Source organism: Mycteria americana, chromosome 23 (genome assembly GCF_035582795.1).
Source record: "Mycteria americana isolate JAX WOST 10 ecotype Jacksonville Zoo and Gardens chromosome 23, USCA_MyAme_1.0, whole genome shotgun sequence".
Taxonomy (NCBI): domain Eukaryota; kingdom Metazoa; phylum Chordata; class Aves; order Ciconiiformes; family Ciconiidae; genus Mycteria; species Mycteria americana.
In genome coordinates, this window is record NC_134387.1 from 7,351,544 (window position 1) to 7,371,372 (window position 19,829).

At 55.8% G+C, this 19,829-nt stretch overlaps 2 protein-coding genes across 2 annotated transcripts in view; both read left to right on the forward strand.

Annotated features, from left to right (window-relative positions):
* Positions 1-6,667, forward strand: LOC142420087 (disintegrin and metalloproteinase domain-containing protein 32-like). Its single transcript, XM_075523585.1, has 15 exons — positions 1-55; positions 127-188; positions 241-306; positions 536-607; positions 1,625-1,791; positions 2,271-2,352; positions 2,462-2,640; positions 3,215-3,401; positions 3,702-3,791; positions 3,847-3,978; positions 4,136-4,334; positions 4,825-4,933; positions 5,425-5,447; positions 5,872-5,990; positions 6,545-6,667. The coding sequence occupies exons 1-15, from the start codon at positions 1-3 to the stop codon at positions 6,665-6,667; spliced, it is 1,665 nt and encodes a 554-aa protein (XP_075379700.1).
* Positions 4,829-19,829, forward strand: part of LOC142420044 (disintegrin and metalloproteinase domain-containing protein 18-like) — a 26,666-nt gene continuing 11,665 nt past the window's right edge. Inside the window, exons 1-24 of the mRNA XM_075523527.1 lie at positions 4,829-4,933; positions 5,264-5,447; positions 5,773-5,853; positions 6,545-6,662; positions 6,777-6,933; positions 7,457-8,890; positions 9,154-9,215; positions 9,658-9,736; positions 10,224-10,300; positions 10,510-10,702; positions 11,234-11,290; positions 11,517-11,588; positions 12,434-12,600; positions 12,842-12,923; positions 13,075-13,211; positions 14,458-14,638; positions 14,879-14,968; positions 15,490-15,688; positions 16,215-16,323; positions 16,744-16,927; positions 17,174-17,254; positions 17,837-17,942; positions 18,103-18,259; positions 19,462-19,540. Of these exons, the coding sequence (XP_075379642.1) occupies positions 8,834-8,890; positions 9,154-9,215; positions 9,658-9,736; positions 10,224-10,300; positions 10,510-10,702; positions 11,234-11,290; positions 11,517-11,588; positions 12,434-12,600; positions 12,842-12,923; positions 13,075-13,211; positions 14,458-14,638; positions 14,879-14,968; positions 15,490-15,688; positions 16,215-16,323; positions 16,744-16,927; positions 17,174-17,254; positions 17,837-17,942; positions 18,103-18,259; positions 19,462-19,540 (2,169 nt within the window). The 5' untranslated portion in view covers positions 4,829-4,933; positions 5,264-5,447; positions 5,773-5,853; ... (1 more) ...; positions 6,777-6,933; positions 7,457-8,833. The remainder of the gene's footprint in view (positions 4,934-5,263; positions 5,448-5,772; positions 5,854-6,544; positions 6,663-6,776; positions 6,934-7,456; positions 8,891-9,153; positions 9,216-9,657; positions 9,737-10,223; positions 10,301-10,509; positions 10,703-11,233; positions 11,291-11,516; positions 11,589-12,433; positions 12,601-12,841; positions 12,924-13,074; positions 13,212-14,457; positions 14,639-14,878; positions 14,969-15,489; positions 15,689-16,214; positions 16,324-16,743; positions 16,928-17,173; positions 17,255-17,836; positions 17,943-18,102; positions 18,260-19,461; positions 19,541-19,829) is intronic.

A 19,829-nucleotide genomic window follows, 5' to 3' on the forward strand; every position in this document is an offset into this window, starting at 1 on the left:
ATGGGGCGTCGCAGGGATCGTTACTCATCTAGTGCCTACGAGAGGCATCGCCAAGGTAGAAAGGCTTCTGAAAAAAGTCAGAAATGGCAAAGTTGGCATGGCTTCTTACCTTATGCTAATTTGAAGGCAGCATCCAAGCTTGGCTTTTGAATGGACACTCGAGTAGTGTAGCAAACGTCAGGAATAAGGTGACTACAGAATGTAGAAATAAATAGCATTGGAGACCATTTTCTTTTTCAGCCACTATCTGCTGCAGCACAGTCTCCCAAATACTTCAAAGTGTACGTAGTTTTGGACAAGGCTTTGGTAAGTCCGTGCCAGTCATTTTCTCCTTGTGTTTGCCTGACTTCTATGAGCATAGAAATGGTGCCATTTCCCAGCTTTTCTATGTATTTGTTTTCCTTTTTGAAAAGTTACGTGTACTGTGGATTTTGTGGGAAAGAACGAAAGCAATCATTTCAGCGTTTCAACGTTGTTCTGCTTCATCGTGGTAAATGCCTTGTCTGCTTTTATGTCTTCTTGGATTATTTTTCAGTACAACTATATGGGTTCAGACACGAATGCTGCAACGCAGAAGATAATCCAGGTCTTCAATTTAGTCAACAATGTAAGTGTTAAAGTCTGGTTTGTATTGTAGTAAAATGCTGGGGGGGTTGATGTTAGTAACGGCCACCTATTTCTGAGCTGCTTTTGGTTTTAGGAGGAGGTTACGTAAAAAATTGCAGGTCTTGGCTCGCGATATTCTGGCTGTGCTGGCTGGGCATGGCCTGGCAGGAGCTCCTGGCTTCTTGGCAGCCTGGTCCAGACTTGGTCAGAGGTGGGCAAGGGGTTTAGTCCCAGTGGGCTAATACAAAGGTTTGGCTTAGCAACTGTGAAAATCTGCTCTTTTAAAGCTGTAACGGCACTAGCGGTACGGTCCGCGCTAGTTCTGGTTAGCTGCTTGGGGTGAGTCTTGAACTGCGACAGGTCGGTATCGAGGGAAGTTCTGTTGAGCAGAATGGAGTAGGAATTTGCAGGACCTGGCCGCTGCTCCCCGTTTCCATTTCACAGTGCGACTGCACCAGGACCGTGGAGTGAGCCGTCTGGCATTTATAGCCTGTAAAGTGCTTTCCGGGGAGATTTTCTCTAGACACGTCAATCTGCTACAGACTAACGTCCTTCCATATGTGGTGGCAATGTCTCACGCAGATGTACAAAAACGCAGGCGGTTTGCCTTAAGGCAGCCGAAGTCCAACGTTCTGAGGCCTCCTGGACTGGTCCCCTCTCTGTGCTGCAGGTCTTGTCTCACTGATCAGCCGTACAGTTAATCTGCTTCCGCTCAGGTGCTTATAAGCAACTGCTAATCCTGTCCGTCACTCCACTGGTGCTGTTACGATTCATGCGTATAATGACAAGTCGTTCACAAAAGCCCTGAAACCTTCCTGTGAAGTTACTAGGCTTTGTTCTCGTGCCTCTGGGTGTATGTTTTTATTTTTTAGGTTTGTTCGTTCTATTTGTCATACGGTGTCATTCAGTGACTGACAATAGCAATTGGCTTTTCCTACGTGGTTTGTTGTGTGTAGAGCTGTAATTCTGCTCAGAAGGAAAGGTAGGTGAGCAGGCGTTTCCTCTGTTACACTTTCAGATGTTTAATCCTCTTAACGTTACCATTGTGCTGTCCTCCCTGGAGCTGTGGACAGAGGAGAATAAAATATCGACAGCAGGGGAAGCAGATGACCTTCTACAGCGATTTTTACAGTGGAAACAGTCATATCTCGCTCTGCGGTCGTATGACATAGCTTATCTGCTAGTGTAAGATAAAGGTTTCCTTACTGGTTAAAGGTTACTGGTAGAAATCAGTTAAACCAATGTAGGTTGAAGATTCCCATGAAAAATGTTTTTTTAAATGAAACATATTTCTTATTTATGTCCTCATTCCTTAACAGTCTGAAAGTCTTTCTTTCAAGACACACCTTCTAGCCGGCCTTTCAGTGGCGATGTAGCGCACGGGATTGTGCCGCCCGTCCCGGCGGCCCGTGGCTGAGAGGCTCCGCTGCTGCCCTGGCAAGGGGACGGCTGCAGCCCCGCTCCCTGCCTGGAGCTCGGCACGGGCACCGGCCGCCACGCAGGCCCTGCCAGCGGCTCCCGTGGGCTGGCGGGGGTACCGGGGAACAGCAGAGCAGCTCGGGGGACTGAGGGGGACTCGGGATGTACAGACCCGGGATCCCCCGCTTACCTACAGCGACGGGGCGTCCCGGGCTGGACGGCCGGTGAGCGTGCGTGTCTTTCAGGTACAGGGACCGAGCAGCGTTCGTGGGCGCAACGGCTCCGGGGAAGGCGTGTCAGAGAAACGCTGCTGGCGCAGTGGCCGTGGTACGGTGCCGCCTGTCCCAGCCTGTGTCCGTGAGGCCGGAGCTCGCCCACGGGCGGCAGGGACAGGGACAGGCGGGAGCATCCGCGGCCGGAGCTGGGGTCTCCGCAGGGAAAGCGCAGCCGCGGCAGCCCTGCTCTCTCCTCCCTCCAGTACCAAGGGGCCGTGACGCTGGAGTCCTTCTCCGTCCTCCTGGCCCAGCTGCTGGGACGCAGCCTGGGCATGAGCTACGACGGCTCCCGAGGCTGCCGCTGCCCCGGGCGCGTCTGCCTCATGAGCCCGGAGGCGCTGTGAGTTGGTCGGGTCCCGACCCTGCCCGCGGCGTTGCCCGGGGGCTGCGGGGGCCGGGGCAGGTGAGGCGGGCGGGCAGGACGCGCTGCGGGAGATGGGTGCTACGTCGGGGCCGCGGCCAGCGCCCATGGGGCTCGTGCAGCCGTGTGCCACCCGCAGCCTGGCCGAGCGTGCGTGGGGCCGCAGTCGCATGGCCGGGATGATCGCGGGGTGTCCTCTCGTCAGGGGTGTCCTCGATGAATGTCATTCTGTTGCAAAAATTACAACAGATCAGAAATAGCTGCTTTTATTCCTTTAAGAAGGAAAAATAAATAAATAAATTAGTGATTCAGTGCTCAATGTGAAAAAAGAGGCCTTTTCTCTCCAAAAGCAAGATATTTCTGAATGCTTCTCAGTCTCTATTAATAATGAGTTGTCAAATCGGGTTTGACGAGTGAACTGAAAGACGCCCAGGGGACCATTTCGCCTTGCGCCAGCATCTGAACGAGCCCTTGAATTGCACAGAGATTTTGAGAGAGTGAACGGCAGTAGATGTGTCAGGACAAACAAGCATGGATAATTGCTTTATTTCAGACGCTTCAGTGGGGCAAAAGCCTTCAGCAGCTGCAGCATCAGGGACTTTGAAACCTTCCTGAAGCACAACGGAGGCGCGTGCCTTTTCAAGAGACCCCGCTTGACCGGACTGTCCTACCGGAGAGCGGCCGTCTGCGGCAACGGCGTCGTGGAGCCCGGCGAGCAGTGTGACTGCGGGGCAGCGGAGGTGGGTCCCGCGGGAATTATGGCTGAATATGTACATTTGTACTCCTCGTACGTTTAGGATAATGAACCCTTGAGATTAAGGGCACAGCTGAAGTAGAGGCCAGCCCAAGTAGGATTATGTCGGGTTTTAGATCGTTTCTATGACAGTATCGATCTGACGGCAGCTTTGCCCGCTTTCTTCTGCTAGATATTGCCCAAGTGTAGCTTTTTGGGGAGAAGAAGGAAGAGGAGAACCTCTGACAGTAAAAACCTCTGGGGGAACAAAAAAGTAGAATAACGTGGTTTTGCGATGTGTCCCCAGGCATGCTTGAAGGATAAATGCTGTACTAAAACATGTCGGTTTAAGCCGGGAGTGAAATGTTCCTCTGGATTATGTTGTAACGGATGTCAGGTAAGGCATGTTTTTATAATTATCGCAAGATCAGTATTTGTTTTTGGAGAAATAGCATGTTCCCATGCTGAAGGATGGAGACGAGCTGTCTGCTGTGCCATGGGAGAGGTTCCCGGGGAAGGGCTTTCCAGCTCAGCTCCCTGAGCCCCCCGGGAGGAATATCACCGGGGGAAGACTGTCTTGGACAGTAACGAGTGCGGTGACGCGAGTGCCTCGGAGGTGGTCCCGAGGGACGGGGACGTGTCTCAGGAGAGCGCGGGAGGGTCCGTGTGGGGCCTGGGAGGGGACCACGCCGGTGGGTGTGGAAGGACGGCGAGAAGAGTCCTGTCTGCCTCCTCTGCCAGTTCAAGCAGAGAAACTCGCAGTGCCGCCCCCCCGCCGACGCGCAGTGTGACCTGGCCGAGTTCTGCAACGGGTCCTCCGCGTCCTGCCCCCCCGACCTGTACGTGCAGGATGGGCACGGCTGTGAGCACGGCACCGGCTACTGCTACAAGGGACGCTGCCAGTCTCCGGACCTGCAGTGCCGGCAGCTCTACGGGCAAGGTAGCAGGGGCTGCTCTGGTTGCGCTGGTGCTACCGGAGGGAGAGCAGGGACCGTGGTGCCTGGGAAGGGTGGGTGCAGTACCTGAAAGGAGGGCAGAGGGTGGGGTGGGGCACCCGAGGAGGGACGGACATAGCTTTAGGAAGCATTTCAGGCTCAGTTTTGAATCTGGTTAATATGCACCTCAGCAGCACACAGTTCTCCCAGTTGACTCAGTGATAACAATGAAAACAGCGACAAAAAAAAGCAAATTATTATCTGTGAGTGAACTTAATCAGAGAGCTAACCTACTGTTTGCTCATCCCGTGTTTCTGGAGTCCAGGACTGCTGAGGGTTTGGCAGTTCAGTGACAGATATAATATTTTCTCTAATCAGTGACCACCATCTACGTTCTGCTGTGAACAGGATGAAAAATTAAGACGTTATTAGATACCATAATCTGTCCCTTTGTGTTCCTTTAGCAGTAATATTTATTATCATTTAAACTTGTAGGTTCAAAAAATGCTCCTGTGGCTTGTTACGAGGAACTCAATAGTCAGCGGGACAGATTTGGACACTGCGGGTTCCAGCCCAGACAAGGCTTTAAGTCCTGTGCTTGGAGGTATGCTTGAGGGAAAGGGCGCTCGCTCCCCTAAAAATGCAGATTTAATTGGGACTTTACAGACAAGGGAAGTATCAAGACTCCAGCTGGCAGTAAGATTTGTGAAGCAATAACTGGAGTTACGTGTGTGTTCTCCTTGTTAGTAATACGGCATCTCCCCTTACGTCGCAGATCGTCTCCTGGACTTCCCAGTCCTTTTTTTTTTTTCTTCTCATGCAGCGCTCCAGATTTCTTTGTGCTCTTTAATGTTTCTAGTGTTTCATCAGGTAGCTTATATGTATATGTGTAAGAGTGTGTGTGAGACACATCCTATGCAAATTGATCTTATAGGAATCTCAGATGTGGAAAGTTAATCTGCACGTACCCATACAGCACTCCATTTGCATCAGCCGCCGCCGCCGTTCTTTACGTCCAAGTGCACGAGCATTTATGTGTATCTTTGGATTATTTGAATGCACCAGCAAGGCTGGATCCTCTTCTGGTTCCGCCAGGTACAAAGTGTGGTTCTGGAAAGGTAAGAAAACATTTTATAATCATCTAAAATGTCAGATATAAATTGTAAATGATAAAAAGGTTTTAGAAGTATTTGCTCCTTTGCAGCATGACTGTACTTGATATTTACAAATGCTGTAAAAACATGCAAACGTTACATTAAATGGTTGCCACGGTGTAAACATTAGACGTAACCCAACCCCAGGATAGGAAATGTAGCTTTGCAAAAGCGCAGTTGTTTTTTTAGAAGTAGTGTATTTTCACTCCCTTTTGGGACCTAAGGCTGATGGGCTGAGTGCTGCGATGGTAAAGCAACGCTGAACTGGAACGGTTGTGGCTTCTCCTAGGTGTGCATAAACAACACTTGTCACCCACATTCGGTCCTGGGGTACGACTGTGACAGCAAAGCGAAGTGCCACGGCCACGGCGTAAGTCGCTCCACGCAGCGCGCATGGTGCTGCGCAGGGCAGGTGGCTTTGTCGTACGCATTTGCTGTGGCTTGTTCGGGAACGGGCTGAAGACCCGTTTTAGGCTGATAGTCTACAAAATCGTGACCTTGTCACTAGTACGTGGAGTAAAACCATTTAAACTGTTGGTCCTAAAACCAGTATCAAAATATAGTGACAGTTTTTACTCACTGAAATGGAGACTTTGATGGTTTGGTTGGTTTACAGAGGGGGAAAAAAGAAAGCAAAATTGAGGGGACGTAGAATTGAGGGCAACGGAGCTAGCACAGATAAAAAACGCGTGGTTGCAGGGAGCAGGAGAGCTGCATTGCCATGCATGGAGGGCTGCCGGGCTCTCTGGACCCCTGCCTGGCTCCGGGTGCTGATAGCTGGGGCAAGCCGCTCCTGTTTTCCGCTTATCAGACAGGAATGCGCGCAGGTTTTGCAGGAGGGTGATGGTTTATGCTTGTTCAATGTCTCAAGGCTATTAGAGCCTGCGCTTTATGGCATGTTCCTTGTCTGATACGCTTCCTAAAATTGCCAGAATGCCGATAAGCGTGCGTAGCCTTGTCCCAACCTGACCAGTGACAGGGAGACCGATGCCGGCCTGGGCAGGAGAATCTGTTGCATGAATTCATTGCCAACTTTTCCCACCCACCCCTGGGCTTTTCAGGTGTGCAATAATAAGAGACAGTGCCACTGCCACCCTGGCTGGAAGCCCCCTGACTGCCTACAGAAGGGATCCCACTTGGGGGGAAGCATCGACAGCGGCCTCCAGCCGACGGATGGCGGTTAGTACCCGCAGCGGAGGGGGGGACAGGGGCCAGGTTGGGGTCCCTGGCGCAGGCAGGGAGGGTGGCGGCCCCGGCCCCCTGCCCGCTGCCAGCTGGGCTGTCTCCTGCCAGGCCTCTCCCTGCAGCGAGCGCTGGAGGACGTGATGCTGGCCTGGCCGGTGCTGGGCTCCTGCCTCCTCCTGCTCGTCCTCGCCGGGGCCGCCTGCCTCGTCCTCTGGTGGCAGATGCTGGGCCGGCGCTGCGGGGGGCAGCCCCCGAGCACGGAGGGGTGAGCGGGGCCCTGGGGGGGATAGGGGGCACGGGATGGGGCCACGGTGTTCCCCCGGGAGGGTTGAGGTGATTCCCGGGGGGATATGAGGAGATTCACCAGGGTTGAGGTGATCCCCGGGCAGAGGCTGAGGTGATCGAGCCCCCAAGGGCTGAGGCGATTCCCCCGGGGGAGGGCTGAGGTGATCCCGGGGAAGGGGGGTATCGGGTGATCCCCCAGTGCTGAGGTGATCCCCGGGGGGTATCGGGCGATCCCCAGGGCTGAGGTGCTCCCCGAGGGTATTGGGTGATCCCCCAGTGCTGAGGCCATCCCCGGGGGGGGTATCGGGCGATCCCCAGGGCTGAGGCGCTCCCCGAGGGTATTGGGTGATCCCCCAGGGCTGAGGCGCTCCCCGGGGGGGGGGGGGTATCGGGCGATCCCCGGGGGGTATCGGGCAATCCCCAGGGCTGAGGCGCTCCCCGGGGGGTATCGGGGCGCTCCCCGGGCCAGGCCGGCTGAGGCGTCGCCCCGTGTCTCCGCACAGCCCCGCCGCCGAGGAGGGCAGCGACTGCTCGGAGCCGGAGCCGGCGCTGGAGCCGGAGCCAGACGCGGGGCCGGGGCCGCGCCGCGGGCGCTAATAAAGGCGTTGGGCGGAGCCGCGTGTCCGCGCCTCTGTGCGGGGCCGTTACCGGCCGGAGGATGGGGCCGCGCCTGGCGCTGCTGGCCGCGCTGCTGGCCGCGCTGCGTGAGTGGGAGCCCGGCCCCCGCCCGGGGGAGCCCCCCGCAGCGCCCGGGGCGGGGAGGCCCCCGGGACGGGCAGGCCCCGGGGCGCCCCGTGCGGCACCCGCGGGCGGAAGGGGCCCCGGATCCCGCCCGCGGCGCTGCCCCGCAGGGACCGAACCCAGCAACCCTCCCGGCCGGGCAGCCGGGTGGCCTCACGCCCTGGAAACTGGCATGTGCTGGGAGGTGACGTCACACCCTGGAAGCTGACGTCACACCCTGGGAGCTGACGTCAGGGCCAGGCAGCTGCCCGCAGCAGCTCCCCCCAGGGCCACGCTCCCCCATGCCCGAGCCCCGCCAGGCCCCGCAGCCCCGGCCGGCGGCAGGGTGTCGTGGCTGGTGGCAACCCCAGGGAAGGGCAGCTGGGGCCCGGGGCGAGGTCTCCCGGGGTGGGAGCCCGTCTGTCCCGAGGCTGGCGTTGGGCCGCGGGAGTGTTCCTCCTGGCAGCTTGGCAGGGATTCGTGGGGATGACTTTGTCCTCCCAGCACAGCACGCCATCCAGCAGGAGGAATCCTGCGGAAGGGTTTTATGCTTGCTTAGTTGATGCTTTTTGACAAGCGTTAAATCCTGCTCTCTGGGGCTGAGGGGCTGCAGCCGCTGCTAGCACCCTTCTTCTCTGCGGGCGCACTGTGGCGGTTGGGTTTTGTCGACCTGCTCAGTGTGTGAAGCTGCGTGACGGTGGCAACTGCACAGTGGGGACAGCGATGCTCGTGGGGACGGAGCAGGCGGTGTGGCTCCTTCTGAAGTGGACGTTCCTTGCGTGGTTCTGGATGCGTGTGTGACTGGCCTCTCTGAGCCCCGTTTTGGTTCCTGACACAAGGTGGGTTTGTTCAGCGGGACCTGGCTCTCGTGCTCCCATCATACAGCGTTCGTATTCCTGGGCTGGGATCCAGCAGTAGTAAGTGCACATAATTTTGTTTTTTCTATGCAAGTGTCTAGATACTTTAAAGTGTGGGTGAATGATAGCAGGGTAGAAAGTAGAGTTGGTGAACCTCTCCAGGTAGAGACCGTGTCTGTCCCCGTGGCTCTAAAGGTGTCTCTCACAGGCGCGCGCAATTCTGACTGTGGCTGACGGGCACAACCACGGTGATACTAATCTGTGATTATAACTAAGAAACACATTCTTTGTCTAGGTTCGCAAATGCTGCTGCACATCACAGTTCCCCGGAGGTTGCTCTCGAAAACAGCTGGAGAGACGGTACTTGAGTGATCGAGTTATTTTGTGTTTGTGTGTGTGCACGAGTGGATATATGCACACAGGAATGCAATGTGCAACAGCCGAGGTGTGACTGGTAGAGGGACGGTTTTAGGAAACCACGTTCTGCCTGTGCAGGTGATGGGGGGACCATGCTCTGCTGAGCTCTTGGGCTGGCCCTCAGCATTTGTAGTTGCCCTCGGAGCGCGCTTTTCCAGAGTCGTCCTTCCTAATTCTCCCTTTCTCTGCTTTTCCGCACACGCAAGGACGCGGTGTCCTACGTCCTCAGGATAGAGGGGAGGCCGTACACCCTTCACCTGCAGCAGCAGTAAGTTGGCCCTGGCGTTGCCTCGTCTGACCGCTGCTGTCCTGTTCCCCGGCGGCTGCTGGGCCGCGTGCTCTGCCCCCGGTGCGGGGCTGCGGGGCGATCCCCGCCTGCGGGCATTGCCGCTGGCGCTGCTCCCTCGGGCTGTTTCCAGCCCCTGCAGCTGCCGGGATCGTGCCCCGCTGCAGGCACGTCCCAAAGCCCGCAGGGGATGTGTGCGTGTGCCCCGCGCCCGAGTGCCGAGGGGTGGCGGAGGGTGGGTTAGGAGGGTTGGAGGGATGTTTGTGCCCGTGAGCCCTGATGCCGGCGGGTTCTGGAGCTGCCAGAAGCTCTGGCATCGCCAGTGCAACAGTGCAGGCTGCAGGACCTGGAATATGCTCGAGAAACTCTGGGCAAGACCATTTTAGAGCATTTTCAGAGGATTTTATTGTTTTTTCTGTTCTAGATTCTTTTTACCTGATGATTTCAGGATTTACATGTCTAATGAGAAGGGATCCTTGCACTCTGACTCACCCCATGTCAAGGTAAAGGTGACCTGCTTGGTGTTTCTGTTGCTGCCTTGTTCCAGCGTAGCCTCGCTGTTCGGCATTTTGGGGGCTATTGCTGGTTACTGCAGGGGAGCAGTGCTTCCCCTCGTTCCCCACGGTTTTGCTTCCTAATCATGGCAGGAGGTGCTGGGTTGAAACAAAAAGTTTTTCTTGCAAATGCATGTTCAGATTCATGTTTGTGAAGGTTTTTGGAGTCACTGAGTTTGCTCGGTTCAAAGCTTATACTCCTGACCGTGGCTACCATTCCTTACGGAGAGACCAGAAGGGCCCCCACAGCCAGCACAGGGCTCAGCACAGGGCAGGGCGGTTCCTTATCACGAGGGTGCCACATCCTCACACTAGGATTTGTTTTTAATTACTTGAGTCAAAGAGAGGTTGCCCACAAAATCCTTGTTGTGCCATGCCCTGTTGGAGTTGCCGGCACGGCCAGGGAAGGGGCTCCTTGTCCTCTGTCGTGATGCAGGGAGGCTGCTACTACCGGGGGTACATCGATGGCTTCCCCAGCTCGGCAGTGACCCTCAGCACCTGCTCGGGGCTCAGGTACCGAACCGCCACCTCCCCGCGCTGCCCTGCCCCTTAGTGCCTTTCCCGCGGGGAGCCCAGGGACGCCCCGGCAGCCTCGCTCAAAGGCGGCCGGGGCCGGGGCCGGGGCCGGGGCCGGGGCCGGGGCTGGGGCTGGGGCTGGGGCAGCCTCCCCGACGTGGCCGCCAGCGCCCGGTGGCAAATGGCCGGTGCCGTCACCGTGGCAGGGGCTTGCTGCAGTTTGAGAACATCAGCTACGGGATCGAGCCCCTGGGTTATTCTCCGGCGTTCGAGCACTTTGTGTATCGAGTGAGTGACGAGAAGATGGCAGGTTCCCTCTTTGCCACCAGCCACGCCGAGAGAGGGCCGGGCGTGCTGACGGCAGAGGAGCTGTCGAACAAAGCACGTGGAGGTGATGAGGTGAGCGTGTCTGTTCTCGCGGTGGTGCTGATGTCCCCGTCCCGCGAGGAGGGGTCCGATCCCGCAGGAAGCTTTGGCCGGTGTCGTCTGGACGGACAGAGGTGGGGGGGTTAGGAGTGCCAGTGCTTGCGATGGGGCGTCGCAGGGATCGTTACTCATCTAGTGCCTACGAGAGGCATCGCCAAGGGGTACAAGATATGTTGATGGATTTGTAAAAGTGGGGGTGTTTCTTCCTCCATTTGCAGATGGCTGGCAGCAATGTCCTGGCTGCTTCGGCCATGGGGTTCACGTCAGTGTCCCAGGGCCCCAGTGTTTGTCTGAGCCAAGAGCCAATGTTATTAGCAAAAGACCTCAGCGTTGTCCTAGTTGTTAATGCAGCTTTTGCTTTCTGCCCTGAAAACGAGATCAGCAGACGGCAATGCCTCGTGGAGGGTTTGGTGTCTCAGTCCCGCAGACAAGTCAACATTTCTTATGCCTCATGACTGAAATGGAGAAATGAATTATTAACAGTGAAGAATTTTTTTTTTCCAGTCAGTCTCCAAATACCAGAGAGAGATGGCACTCCACGTAGTTTTGGAAAGGGCTTTGGTAAGTCTGTGTCAGTCGGTTCCTCTTCTGTGTTTATTTTCTTTGCCCTTGCTCGAGCTGTGATAAAGCTTCACTGTGGTCGTCTGCACGGTCCTGCCTGGCTCCGTACAGCCTGTGCCTTGTGGCCATGTGTCAGTGGGCAGAAGCCACTCTGAGGAAGATCGTGGTAACCTCCTGTGCTTCAGTGTGGCAAATAACCTAGATATAATCTCATGTCATTTTTCAGTACGACTACCTGGGTGCAGATGAATATGTTGTGACACAGAAGATAGTTCAGGTCTCCAGCTTGCTCAGCAGTGTAAGTTTTTCCTGGTTTATATGTACTGAGATGGGAATTTTGATGGCTTATTTCAGCCAACTAATGGCTAGGTATTGGTAGCATTTGTCTAATTTTTGAGAAGATAATAATTAAATGCGCTTTCTGGAAGTACGGAGTCTCAGCTTGTTAGCTTCCGACTTTCTGGCTTAGTCTGTCAGAGCTCCAAGTTTGTCTAGGTCTTGTCCAGACTGGGGTGGGAGGTGTGGAGGGGTTTTACCCCTCGCTGTCCAACACAAACACGTGCTGTAAATCAGTGCTGCCCTAGAGTCCAGCAGTGCCTGTTCCTAAAATCGGCGTGATAACACGCTGTCCCACCTACGTGCTCCACCGAAGGACCGTCGCGCACGTCGGCAGGTGCCGGCAGCCACCGCTGCTCCTTTCCAGCTCTCTGTCTGAGGGCAGCGGGGTATTGCTTTCCTGCCTGTGCAGTACACAGCATACACAGCCGGGTGAGCACGCAGTTTGACTTGAAATCACGGGGAGTATTGTGTTTCCTCCTGGAAACCTAAAAAATGCAGGCAAGGGCAAGTTTGTGTATTCTGTATGTTCAATTATTTAATATCTCTATTCAAGCTTAGGTTGTCTTTGGGTTTGGGATCCTGCTTACTGAACTAATTTTTTTAGCTCTTTTGGACACACTTCTGTGTCTTTCAGGTTTGTATTTCCTACAGCTTTTTCATGACACACATACAAAGCAGCCGATCAGTGGCCGACTGCTCCCATCTGTTTTCCTGAAGCAGCGTGGCTGCTAATAAGAGCAAACATTTAAACAGCGCTTGAAATGAAACATATGGGAGCAGCCACTTCTCTTGTTAAACTTTCAGATGTTCAGGTCTCTTAATCTAACAGTTATGCTGTCCTCCATGGAAGTCTGGATGGATAACAGTACGTTTAAGACGACAGGGGATGGAGAAGAAGTGCTGGCGCGGCTGTTGGAGTGGAAGCAGAGCAGCCCCACTCTGCAGCCCCACGAAGTGCCGTATCTGCTCCTGTAAGAATAAAGTGTCGTCATTATTTAAGAGCAGACAGTAACAACCTGCTGAATGCACATATTTTTGAACGATAGACTTTGCTATGACTGTGATGCCTCTTGTAAAAATTAAGTGAGAATGCAGTATTGCAAACGTAAAGTGAGACCCGCCCGAGCCTGGGACGACCAGCTGGCTCTGGCCGGGGCTGGCAGTGACGGGGCGTCCCGGGCTGGACGGCCGGTGAGCGTGCGTGTCTTTCAGGTACAGGGACCGAGCAGCGTTCGTGGGCGCAACGGCTCCGGGGAAGGCGTGTCAGAGAAACGCTGCTGGCGCAGTGGCCGTGGTACGGTGCCGCCTGTCCCAGCCTGTGTCCGTGAGGCCGGAGCTCGCCCACGGGCGGCAGGGACAGGGACGGGCGGGAGCATCCGCGGCCGGAGCTGGGGTCTCCGCAGGGAAAGCGCAGCCGCGGCAGCCCTGCTCTCTCCTCCCTCCAGTACCAAGGGGCCGTGACGCTGGAGTCCTTCTCCGTCCTCCTGGCCCAGCTGCTGGGACGCAGCCTGGGCATGAGCTACGACGGCTCCCGAGGCTGCCGCTGCCCCGGGCGCGTCTGCCTCATGAGCCCGGAGGCGCTGTGAGTTGGTCGGGTCCCGACCCTGCCCGCGGCGTTGCCCGGGGGCTGGGGGGGCCGGGGCAGGTGAGGCGGGCGGGCAGGACGCGCTGCGGGAGATGGGTGCTACGTCGGGGCCGCGGCCAGCGCCCATGGGGCTCGTGCAGCCGCGTGCCACCCGCAGCCTGGCCGAGCGTGCGTGGGGCCGCAGTCGCATGGCCGGGATGATCGCGGGGTGTCCTCTCGTCAGGGGTGTCTGGGGCGCGTTTTACTTAGGCTAGGCAAGATCCATTCCTTTTTTGAGTTTTAATGTTTAGAAATTGAACGTCTGGAAAGCTGAATGAATTTCTAGTTACTGTAAATGCGATAAAGGTTACTTCTGTAAGCAAGCGTTGCCTGCAAACTGACCTGTGTACCCCGAGCGCTTTTGGTCTTTGGGAGGGCGGGGGTAAGTGGTCGGTGCAGCCGAGCCGAGTCTGCTTACAGGGGGGAAGCATTCCCTCCGACGCCTGAGGAGCTGTATTTACATATGTGTGTGTGTGTGCGCGCGTGTATAGGTATACGTATATATATAATGGTATATATGTGTAGATAACAACATTAAGAGAACAGTCAATCTAATATTTTTCAAGGAAAAAAAATTACAGTTCAGATTTGATTTTGTTAGTACTAGGAAAAGAATAGCCAATGAGAAAATAGGAGTTAAAGTAAAAATATGTTTTAATTACTAGAAATCCTGAGATACTTTGGCCTTCTGCTTTATTATTTCAGCCATAAAAAATGCAATATTTGTGTTAGTGAATATTTTTGAGAAGTAATAGTTGTGTTTGCTTTAAACAGGAGAGCGTGCTCTTCCAGCACTTCTGCCTGGGTTCTTAGTCATACGTGATTTGAATCAAGTTTTACAAAATTATTGTGCATTGAATATACTTTAATATAGCATGTCTAGAGTGATATCCTAAAAGGAGCTTGAAACGCTGTGAGAAAAAAAGTTGTTCTTACTATAGGAACGCTAAAGTACAAAGTAGTGATTCGACTTGAGAAATGGACGCTTTTCATTTCAGAAGCAAGATATTTCTGAATGCTTCTCAATCTCTGTTAATAACGCGTTGTAAAATCGGGTTTGACGAGTGAACTGAAAGACGCCCAGGGGACCATTTCGCCTTGCGCCAGCATCTGAACGAGCCCTTGAATTGCACAGAGATTTTGAGAGAGTGAACGGCAGTAGATGTGTCAGGACAAACAAGCATGGATAATTGCTTTATTTCAGACGCTTCAGTGGGGCAAAAGCCTTCAGCAGCTGCAGCATCAGGGACTTTGAAACCTTCCTGAAGCAGAACAGGGACTGCCCTTTCATCAGGAACGCTCCGCATCAGCCTTCCTACCGCATGGCCGTCTGCGGCAACGGCGTCGTGGAGCCCGGCGAGCAGTGTGACTGCGGGGCGGCGGAGGTGGGTGCCGCGCTCCGGCGGAGGGTTGTACTTTCTTCTGGTCCTGAGAGCGGGCGTCAGCTGGAAGTGGGCTCAGGTGGTGTATAAAGCTTTTCTGTGGTACGCGCAAGTGCAGCGTTGCTGCTCTTCCCCGGGCTCCTCCGAGGCACGCTCTTTGTTAGGAGGACGGGGCTCAGGGCAAGCGGTCATCCTGCAGATGGGGAAACTGGCAGCAAATAACGATTTCTGGTGTGTTTGCAGGCCTGCGCGTTAGACAAATGCTGTAGTCCCCAGTGTAACTTCAAGCCAGGCACGAAGTGCTCCTCGGGACTATGCTGTGAAAATTGCCAGGTAAGGCGTGTTCATAATCAGCAGAAGTTAAGGCCATTTTTAAACTTTGGAGCAGTAGTAGTTTCTATAGCAGCACTGTCAGCCAGCTTTCTGGTTTTGCTCGGACGGGCATCTCCAAAAAAACTTAACGATATTTGTGCTGCTGTCTCCTCTGGATTATGTTGTAACGGATGTCAGGTAAGGCATGTTTTTATAATTATCGCAAGATCAGTATTTGTTTTTGGAGAAATAGCATGTTCCCATGCTGAAGGATGGAGACGAGCTGTCTGCTGTGCCATGGGAGAGGTTCCCGGGGAAGGGCTTTCCAGTTCAGCTCCCTGAGCCCCCCGGGAGGAATATCACCGGGGGAAGACTGTCTTGGACAGTAACGAGTGCGGTGACGCAAGTGCCTCGGAGGTGGTCCCGAGGGACGGGGACGTGTCTCAGGAGAGCGCGGGAGGGTCCGTGTGGGGCCTGGGAGGGGACCACGCCGGTGGGTGTGGAAGGACGGCGAGAAGAGTCCTGTCTGCCTCCTCTGCCAGTTCAAGCAGAGAAACTCGCAGTGCCGCCCCCCCGCCGACGCGCAGTGTGACCTGGCCGAGTTCTGCAACGGGTCCTCCGCGTCCTGCCCCCCCGACCTGTACGTGCAGGACGGGCACGGCTGTGAGCACGGCACCGGCTACTGCTACAAGGGACGCTGCCAGTCTCCGGACCTGCAGTGCCAGGCTCTCTATGGGAAAGGTAACGGGCAGCTCTGTCGTCACTAGTACTAACGTCGAGCTCCAGGGCTGGTGTAGGGCAGAAGGTGGCATCCGAGCACGATGGATGCCTACCCTCTCTCTTGCGTGAAACTGGGGAAGCTGGGGACTGCCAGGAGTGTGTGGTGTAGGGAAGAGCCCGCAGGACGGATCTCCCACGCTTGCGGAGAGGGGAAGGGAATGGGCCACCAGAGGCGGGTGACAGTTTCCGTGGGGATTTCAGGCTGAGCGTTGGCACAGCCAGTCACGCACACCTCACTGCCTCTCCGAGGAGGACGAGCCGGAAACATACCCTGGTGCTGTTGTGGAAGGTGGCTTGGACTGGTCAGGCAATTCCACCGTCTGTGCGGTCTGTCCCACAACCCGAACAGAGGCGGCTAGCGATGGGACTGGAGTGGTGGCCAAGTATTCCTCTGTCAGAGGCCAGAACGGATAAGTGTTAGAGGCAACAGAGGTATCTTAGTCTGTATTACCTTCAGTGGTAATCAGTATTATTTCTAAACTTCCAGGTGCAAAAAATGCTCCTTTGGCCTGTTATGAAGAAGTCAACAGTCAGCAGGATAGGTTTGGACACTGTGGCAACCACCCGCAGGATGGCTATCAGCCCTGTTCCTGGCCGTAGGTTTCAAGGGAATGCAAAGTGTTGAGCTGGGAACATCTATTGAGTTATTGCTTCCCTTTACTGTTGGTGCAAAGTACTAAGCTGTGAGGTTGCCTTCGGTATGTTTTTCTTTTGCTGGGCGGAATTGACTTGCAGTATTAGCTCTAGCCGTTCTTTAGAGAAATGGTGGTGTAGAGAAACAGGAGACTTCCGAAGGCAACTTCAGCACACACCTAATTGTGCGAGCGTTTAATGTTGGTTCAGAGGACGGCTTCTCCCCTGGTATCAAGGATTCAACTCTTCTGAAACTTCACATGCTTGTGTTTTTATTTTGTGTAAATCCCCCTCCCCGAGTTGTGCACCTCAGCGTCTCCAGACTGTGATCCATCAGATGCTGTGTGTACTGTTCTAATTTATTGTGATAACGAATTTTTTAGGAATCTGGGATGTGGAAAGTTAGTATGTACATACCCGAATCGTATTCCCTTCACAAAAGTCAAGGGTGCCATAATTTATGCTCAAGTGCAAGAACATCTCTGCGTGTCTTTCGATTTTATGCGTGGACCCACAGAGGTAGATCCTCTCCTGGTGAAAGAAGGAACAAAATGTGGTCCTGGAAAGGTAAGAAATATTGCACGAGCATCTGGAAGTGGCGTACAATTATCACGACCGTAACAGTTTTAGAAATAGTTGCTGTTTTGCAGTATGAGTTAAAGGTGGTCTGTGCTTATGTTTTTAGTAATTATTATCTGTGCTGTTGACTTTTGATCATTCTTTAGGGCTGGGAATCCTTCTTAGAGCTATGGCAAGCGTGGTAAAGGGTGATGAAAAAGTGCCCAGTGCCCAATTTTTTTCCTTGTCTTTCAGGTTTGTATGAATGGCACGTGCCACCCACATTCAGTCCTGAAGTATGACTGCAACGTGCAGAAAAAATGCCACGGGCATGGAGTAAGTACCAGCGATGCAGTTAAGTTAGTGTTACTGGTTTGACGAATACTGCTGAAGGAGAGAGTGGTTCTGCTAAAATGCCCACTGGGGCTTGTCTGTGAATTGCCTAGACCTGTGTTTTGGGCTAACGCTTGTTCTCTGAAATCATCGCACAGTAATTGTGGGAGAAATTAAGTGAGACTACCTAACTTACTTTCCGTCCCCAGCAAAAAATAAGTGAGATAAAGGGGCTTGGAGTATTTGTTTGTCTAGATGAGCAGAAAACTGGAAAAAGAGTATCTACAGAGAATTTAACTGCACATGGCTGAAATAGTGTTGGAAACGATCAGCGTAGCTGTGCAAGGCGAGAGGCAGCGTGGTGAACAGCGGAGCGGGAGCACGGGGGAAGGCCGAGCGGGGCTCTCGCGCAGCGGTGTCGCGGGGCGCTGGCAGGCTGGCTGTGACCGCAGCACGGAGCAGGGCGCGCAGTGGTGGAGAGCAGGGGCGGGCAGGAAAGCAGTGATCCTGATGGAGATGGAGCACTCTTCCTCCGCAGGGGTTTTTCCCATGAGGGATGGTTTCTGCCCACTCTGGTGTTTGCAGGTGTGCAATAACAAGAAGAACTGCCACTGCGATCCGGGCTGGAACCCCCCCCAGTGCAAGAGTCGAGGATCTGCAGGCGGCAGCATTGACAGCGCAGTGGGCCCCGGTGAGTGCTGCAGCCGGGCTCTGGGTGCCCCATGGTTTTACCGGGTACAACGGCAGCTCCCACGGCCCCGCAAATGGTCTTGTTGGGCTCGCAGCTGAGCAGACGGCCCGTGGCATCTCCCGGCCCTTACCCGGAGCTGTACCTTTGCTCCTCTCCCTAGATCATATCGCCAAAAGCTCTGCCCTGGCCGTGCTGAAGAACTGGCTGCTGCTGAGCTTCGGCATCGTCCTCCTCGCTCTGGTCTGTGGCACCGTCGTGATTATGAAGTGGAGCCGGCTGAAAAGATTCTGTGCAAGGAGGGGATCGCAAACAGATGGGTAAGTTGGTATTAGTTACTTAATGCAAATCCTCTGTTCTGGGTGTGGGAGATGGGCAGGGATTTGTGGGAGCGTGGAATTACTGGAAAAGCTGGCGAGTGGGATTTACAGCCGGGGCAGGGCAGGGAAAGTGGTGCCTGGGAAACAGTAAGTGTTTGTTGGTAAACTGGGAACCGTGTGTTGGTCATCAAGGGAAGAAACGAGCAAACAGAGGTCTAAAATAGACAAATGTAGGAGAAGCAAAACTAAGGGTGGATTTCCTGGCACCAAGCATGCTGTCTGTGTGCAAGAGCTGGAGGAAATAGGTTTTCCATTTGCTAATTCCCGGGGAAAGCAAACCGTAGGAGGGGAACGGTCGGGTACCGGAGAAGCCGCAGGTCCCAGTGACAACGGAGCGGCAGCTCACCCCGCCTGATGCGGCGCGGAGCGCGGGTGGGAGAGGGCGAGCGGGGAGGCAGGGCTGGGCCGGGACGCGGGGACTCGGGGCTGGCGGGGCCGGGGCTGAGGCACCGCTCCGGCCCTGCGCGCAGCCCCGCCGCCGAGGAGGGCAGCCACGGCCGGGACACGGACACGGACACGGAGCCGGCGCTGGAGCCAGACGCGGGGCCGGGGCCGCGCCGCGGGCGCTAATAAAGGCGTTGGGCGGAGCCGCGTGTCCGCGCCTCTGTGCGGGGCCGGCGGGGCCGTTACCGGCCGGGCCGGGCCGTTGGCGGGGCGATGCGGGCGGGGCCGGGGCTGGGGCCGGGCCTGGGGCTGCGGCTGGGGCTGGGGCTGGGGCTGGGGCTGGGCCTGGGGCTGCGGCTGGGGCTGGGCCTGGGGCTGCTGGCCGCGCTGGGCTGGCGGCCGGGCGCGGCGCTGGGGGCGCGGCTGGGGGCGGCGGGCGGCGCCCCGCAGGTAGGTGCGGAGCCCGGGACCCCCCGGCCCCGCTCCCGGCCCCGCTCCCGGCCCCTAACGCTCCTCTCCCCGCGGGCAGCGCGCCCGGAGCTACACCATCCCCGTGGAGGGGACCCCCCGCACCGTGCGCCTGCGGCAGCAGTAAGCAGGGTGCAGCGGGCAGGCAGCGCGTCCCCCGGCCCCGCTGCGGCCCCCGGGGCTGTGCGGGGTCGCGGCCGGGGACCGGGGAGGGCCACTGCCTCGTGCGGTGGCCGCCACGTGTGGCCACGGTGCCGACTGCAAGGGTGTCATCTCCGTTTTGTACCTAGAGTGTTTCTGCCGGAGGATTTCCGGATCTATACCGATGGCCGAGGGGGGCTCGTGACATCCGAACTGGCACGTGTCGAGGTAACCGTCACGCCCTGTGCGCTGTCCCCAAGGTCTCTGAGAACGGAGCAGCTGTGGAAGTGCTCCAGGAGGAACGAGCAGAGGAGATTCCCCTCTGCCACAGTGCTCCGTAGAGCCCTGCTCTCCCCCGACACCGTGCCGGCAGGAACTTTCTCAAGGCACCAAACCCGTCCCCTGGGACCACGGGTAGCCAAGCCACGGTGTTCAAACGTCGGCGTGGTTGGTACCGCGTGGTTGGAGGAAGGTGGGCAGCAGCCAGCCAGCGGTTTTGCAGAGGGGCAGGGATGGG

Bases quoted from the DNA above. Each gene is read 5' to 3' on its own strand.
- LOC142420087 (XM_075523585.1), top strand. From the start codon at position 1: ATGGGGCGTCGCAGGGATCGTTACTCATCTAGTGCCTACGAGAGGCAT. The intron at 4,335-4,824 runs GTAGCAGGGGCT...TTAAACTTGTAG, and splicing joins CCGGCAGCTCTACGGGCAAG to GTTCAAAAAATGCTCCTGTG. The intron at 5,448-5,871 runs GTAAGAAAACAT...CGCTCCACGCAG, and splicing joins CAAAGTGTGGTTCTGGAAAG to CGCGCATGGTGCTGCGCAGG.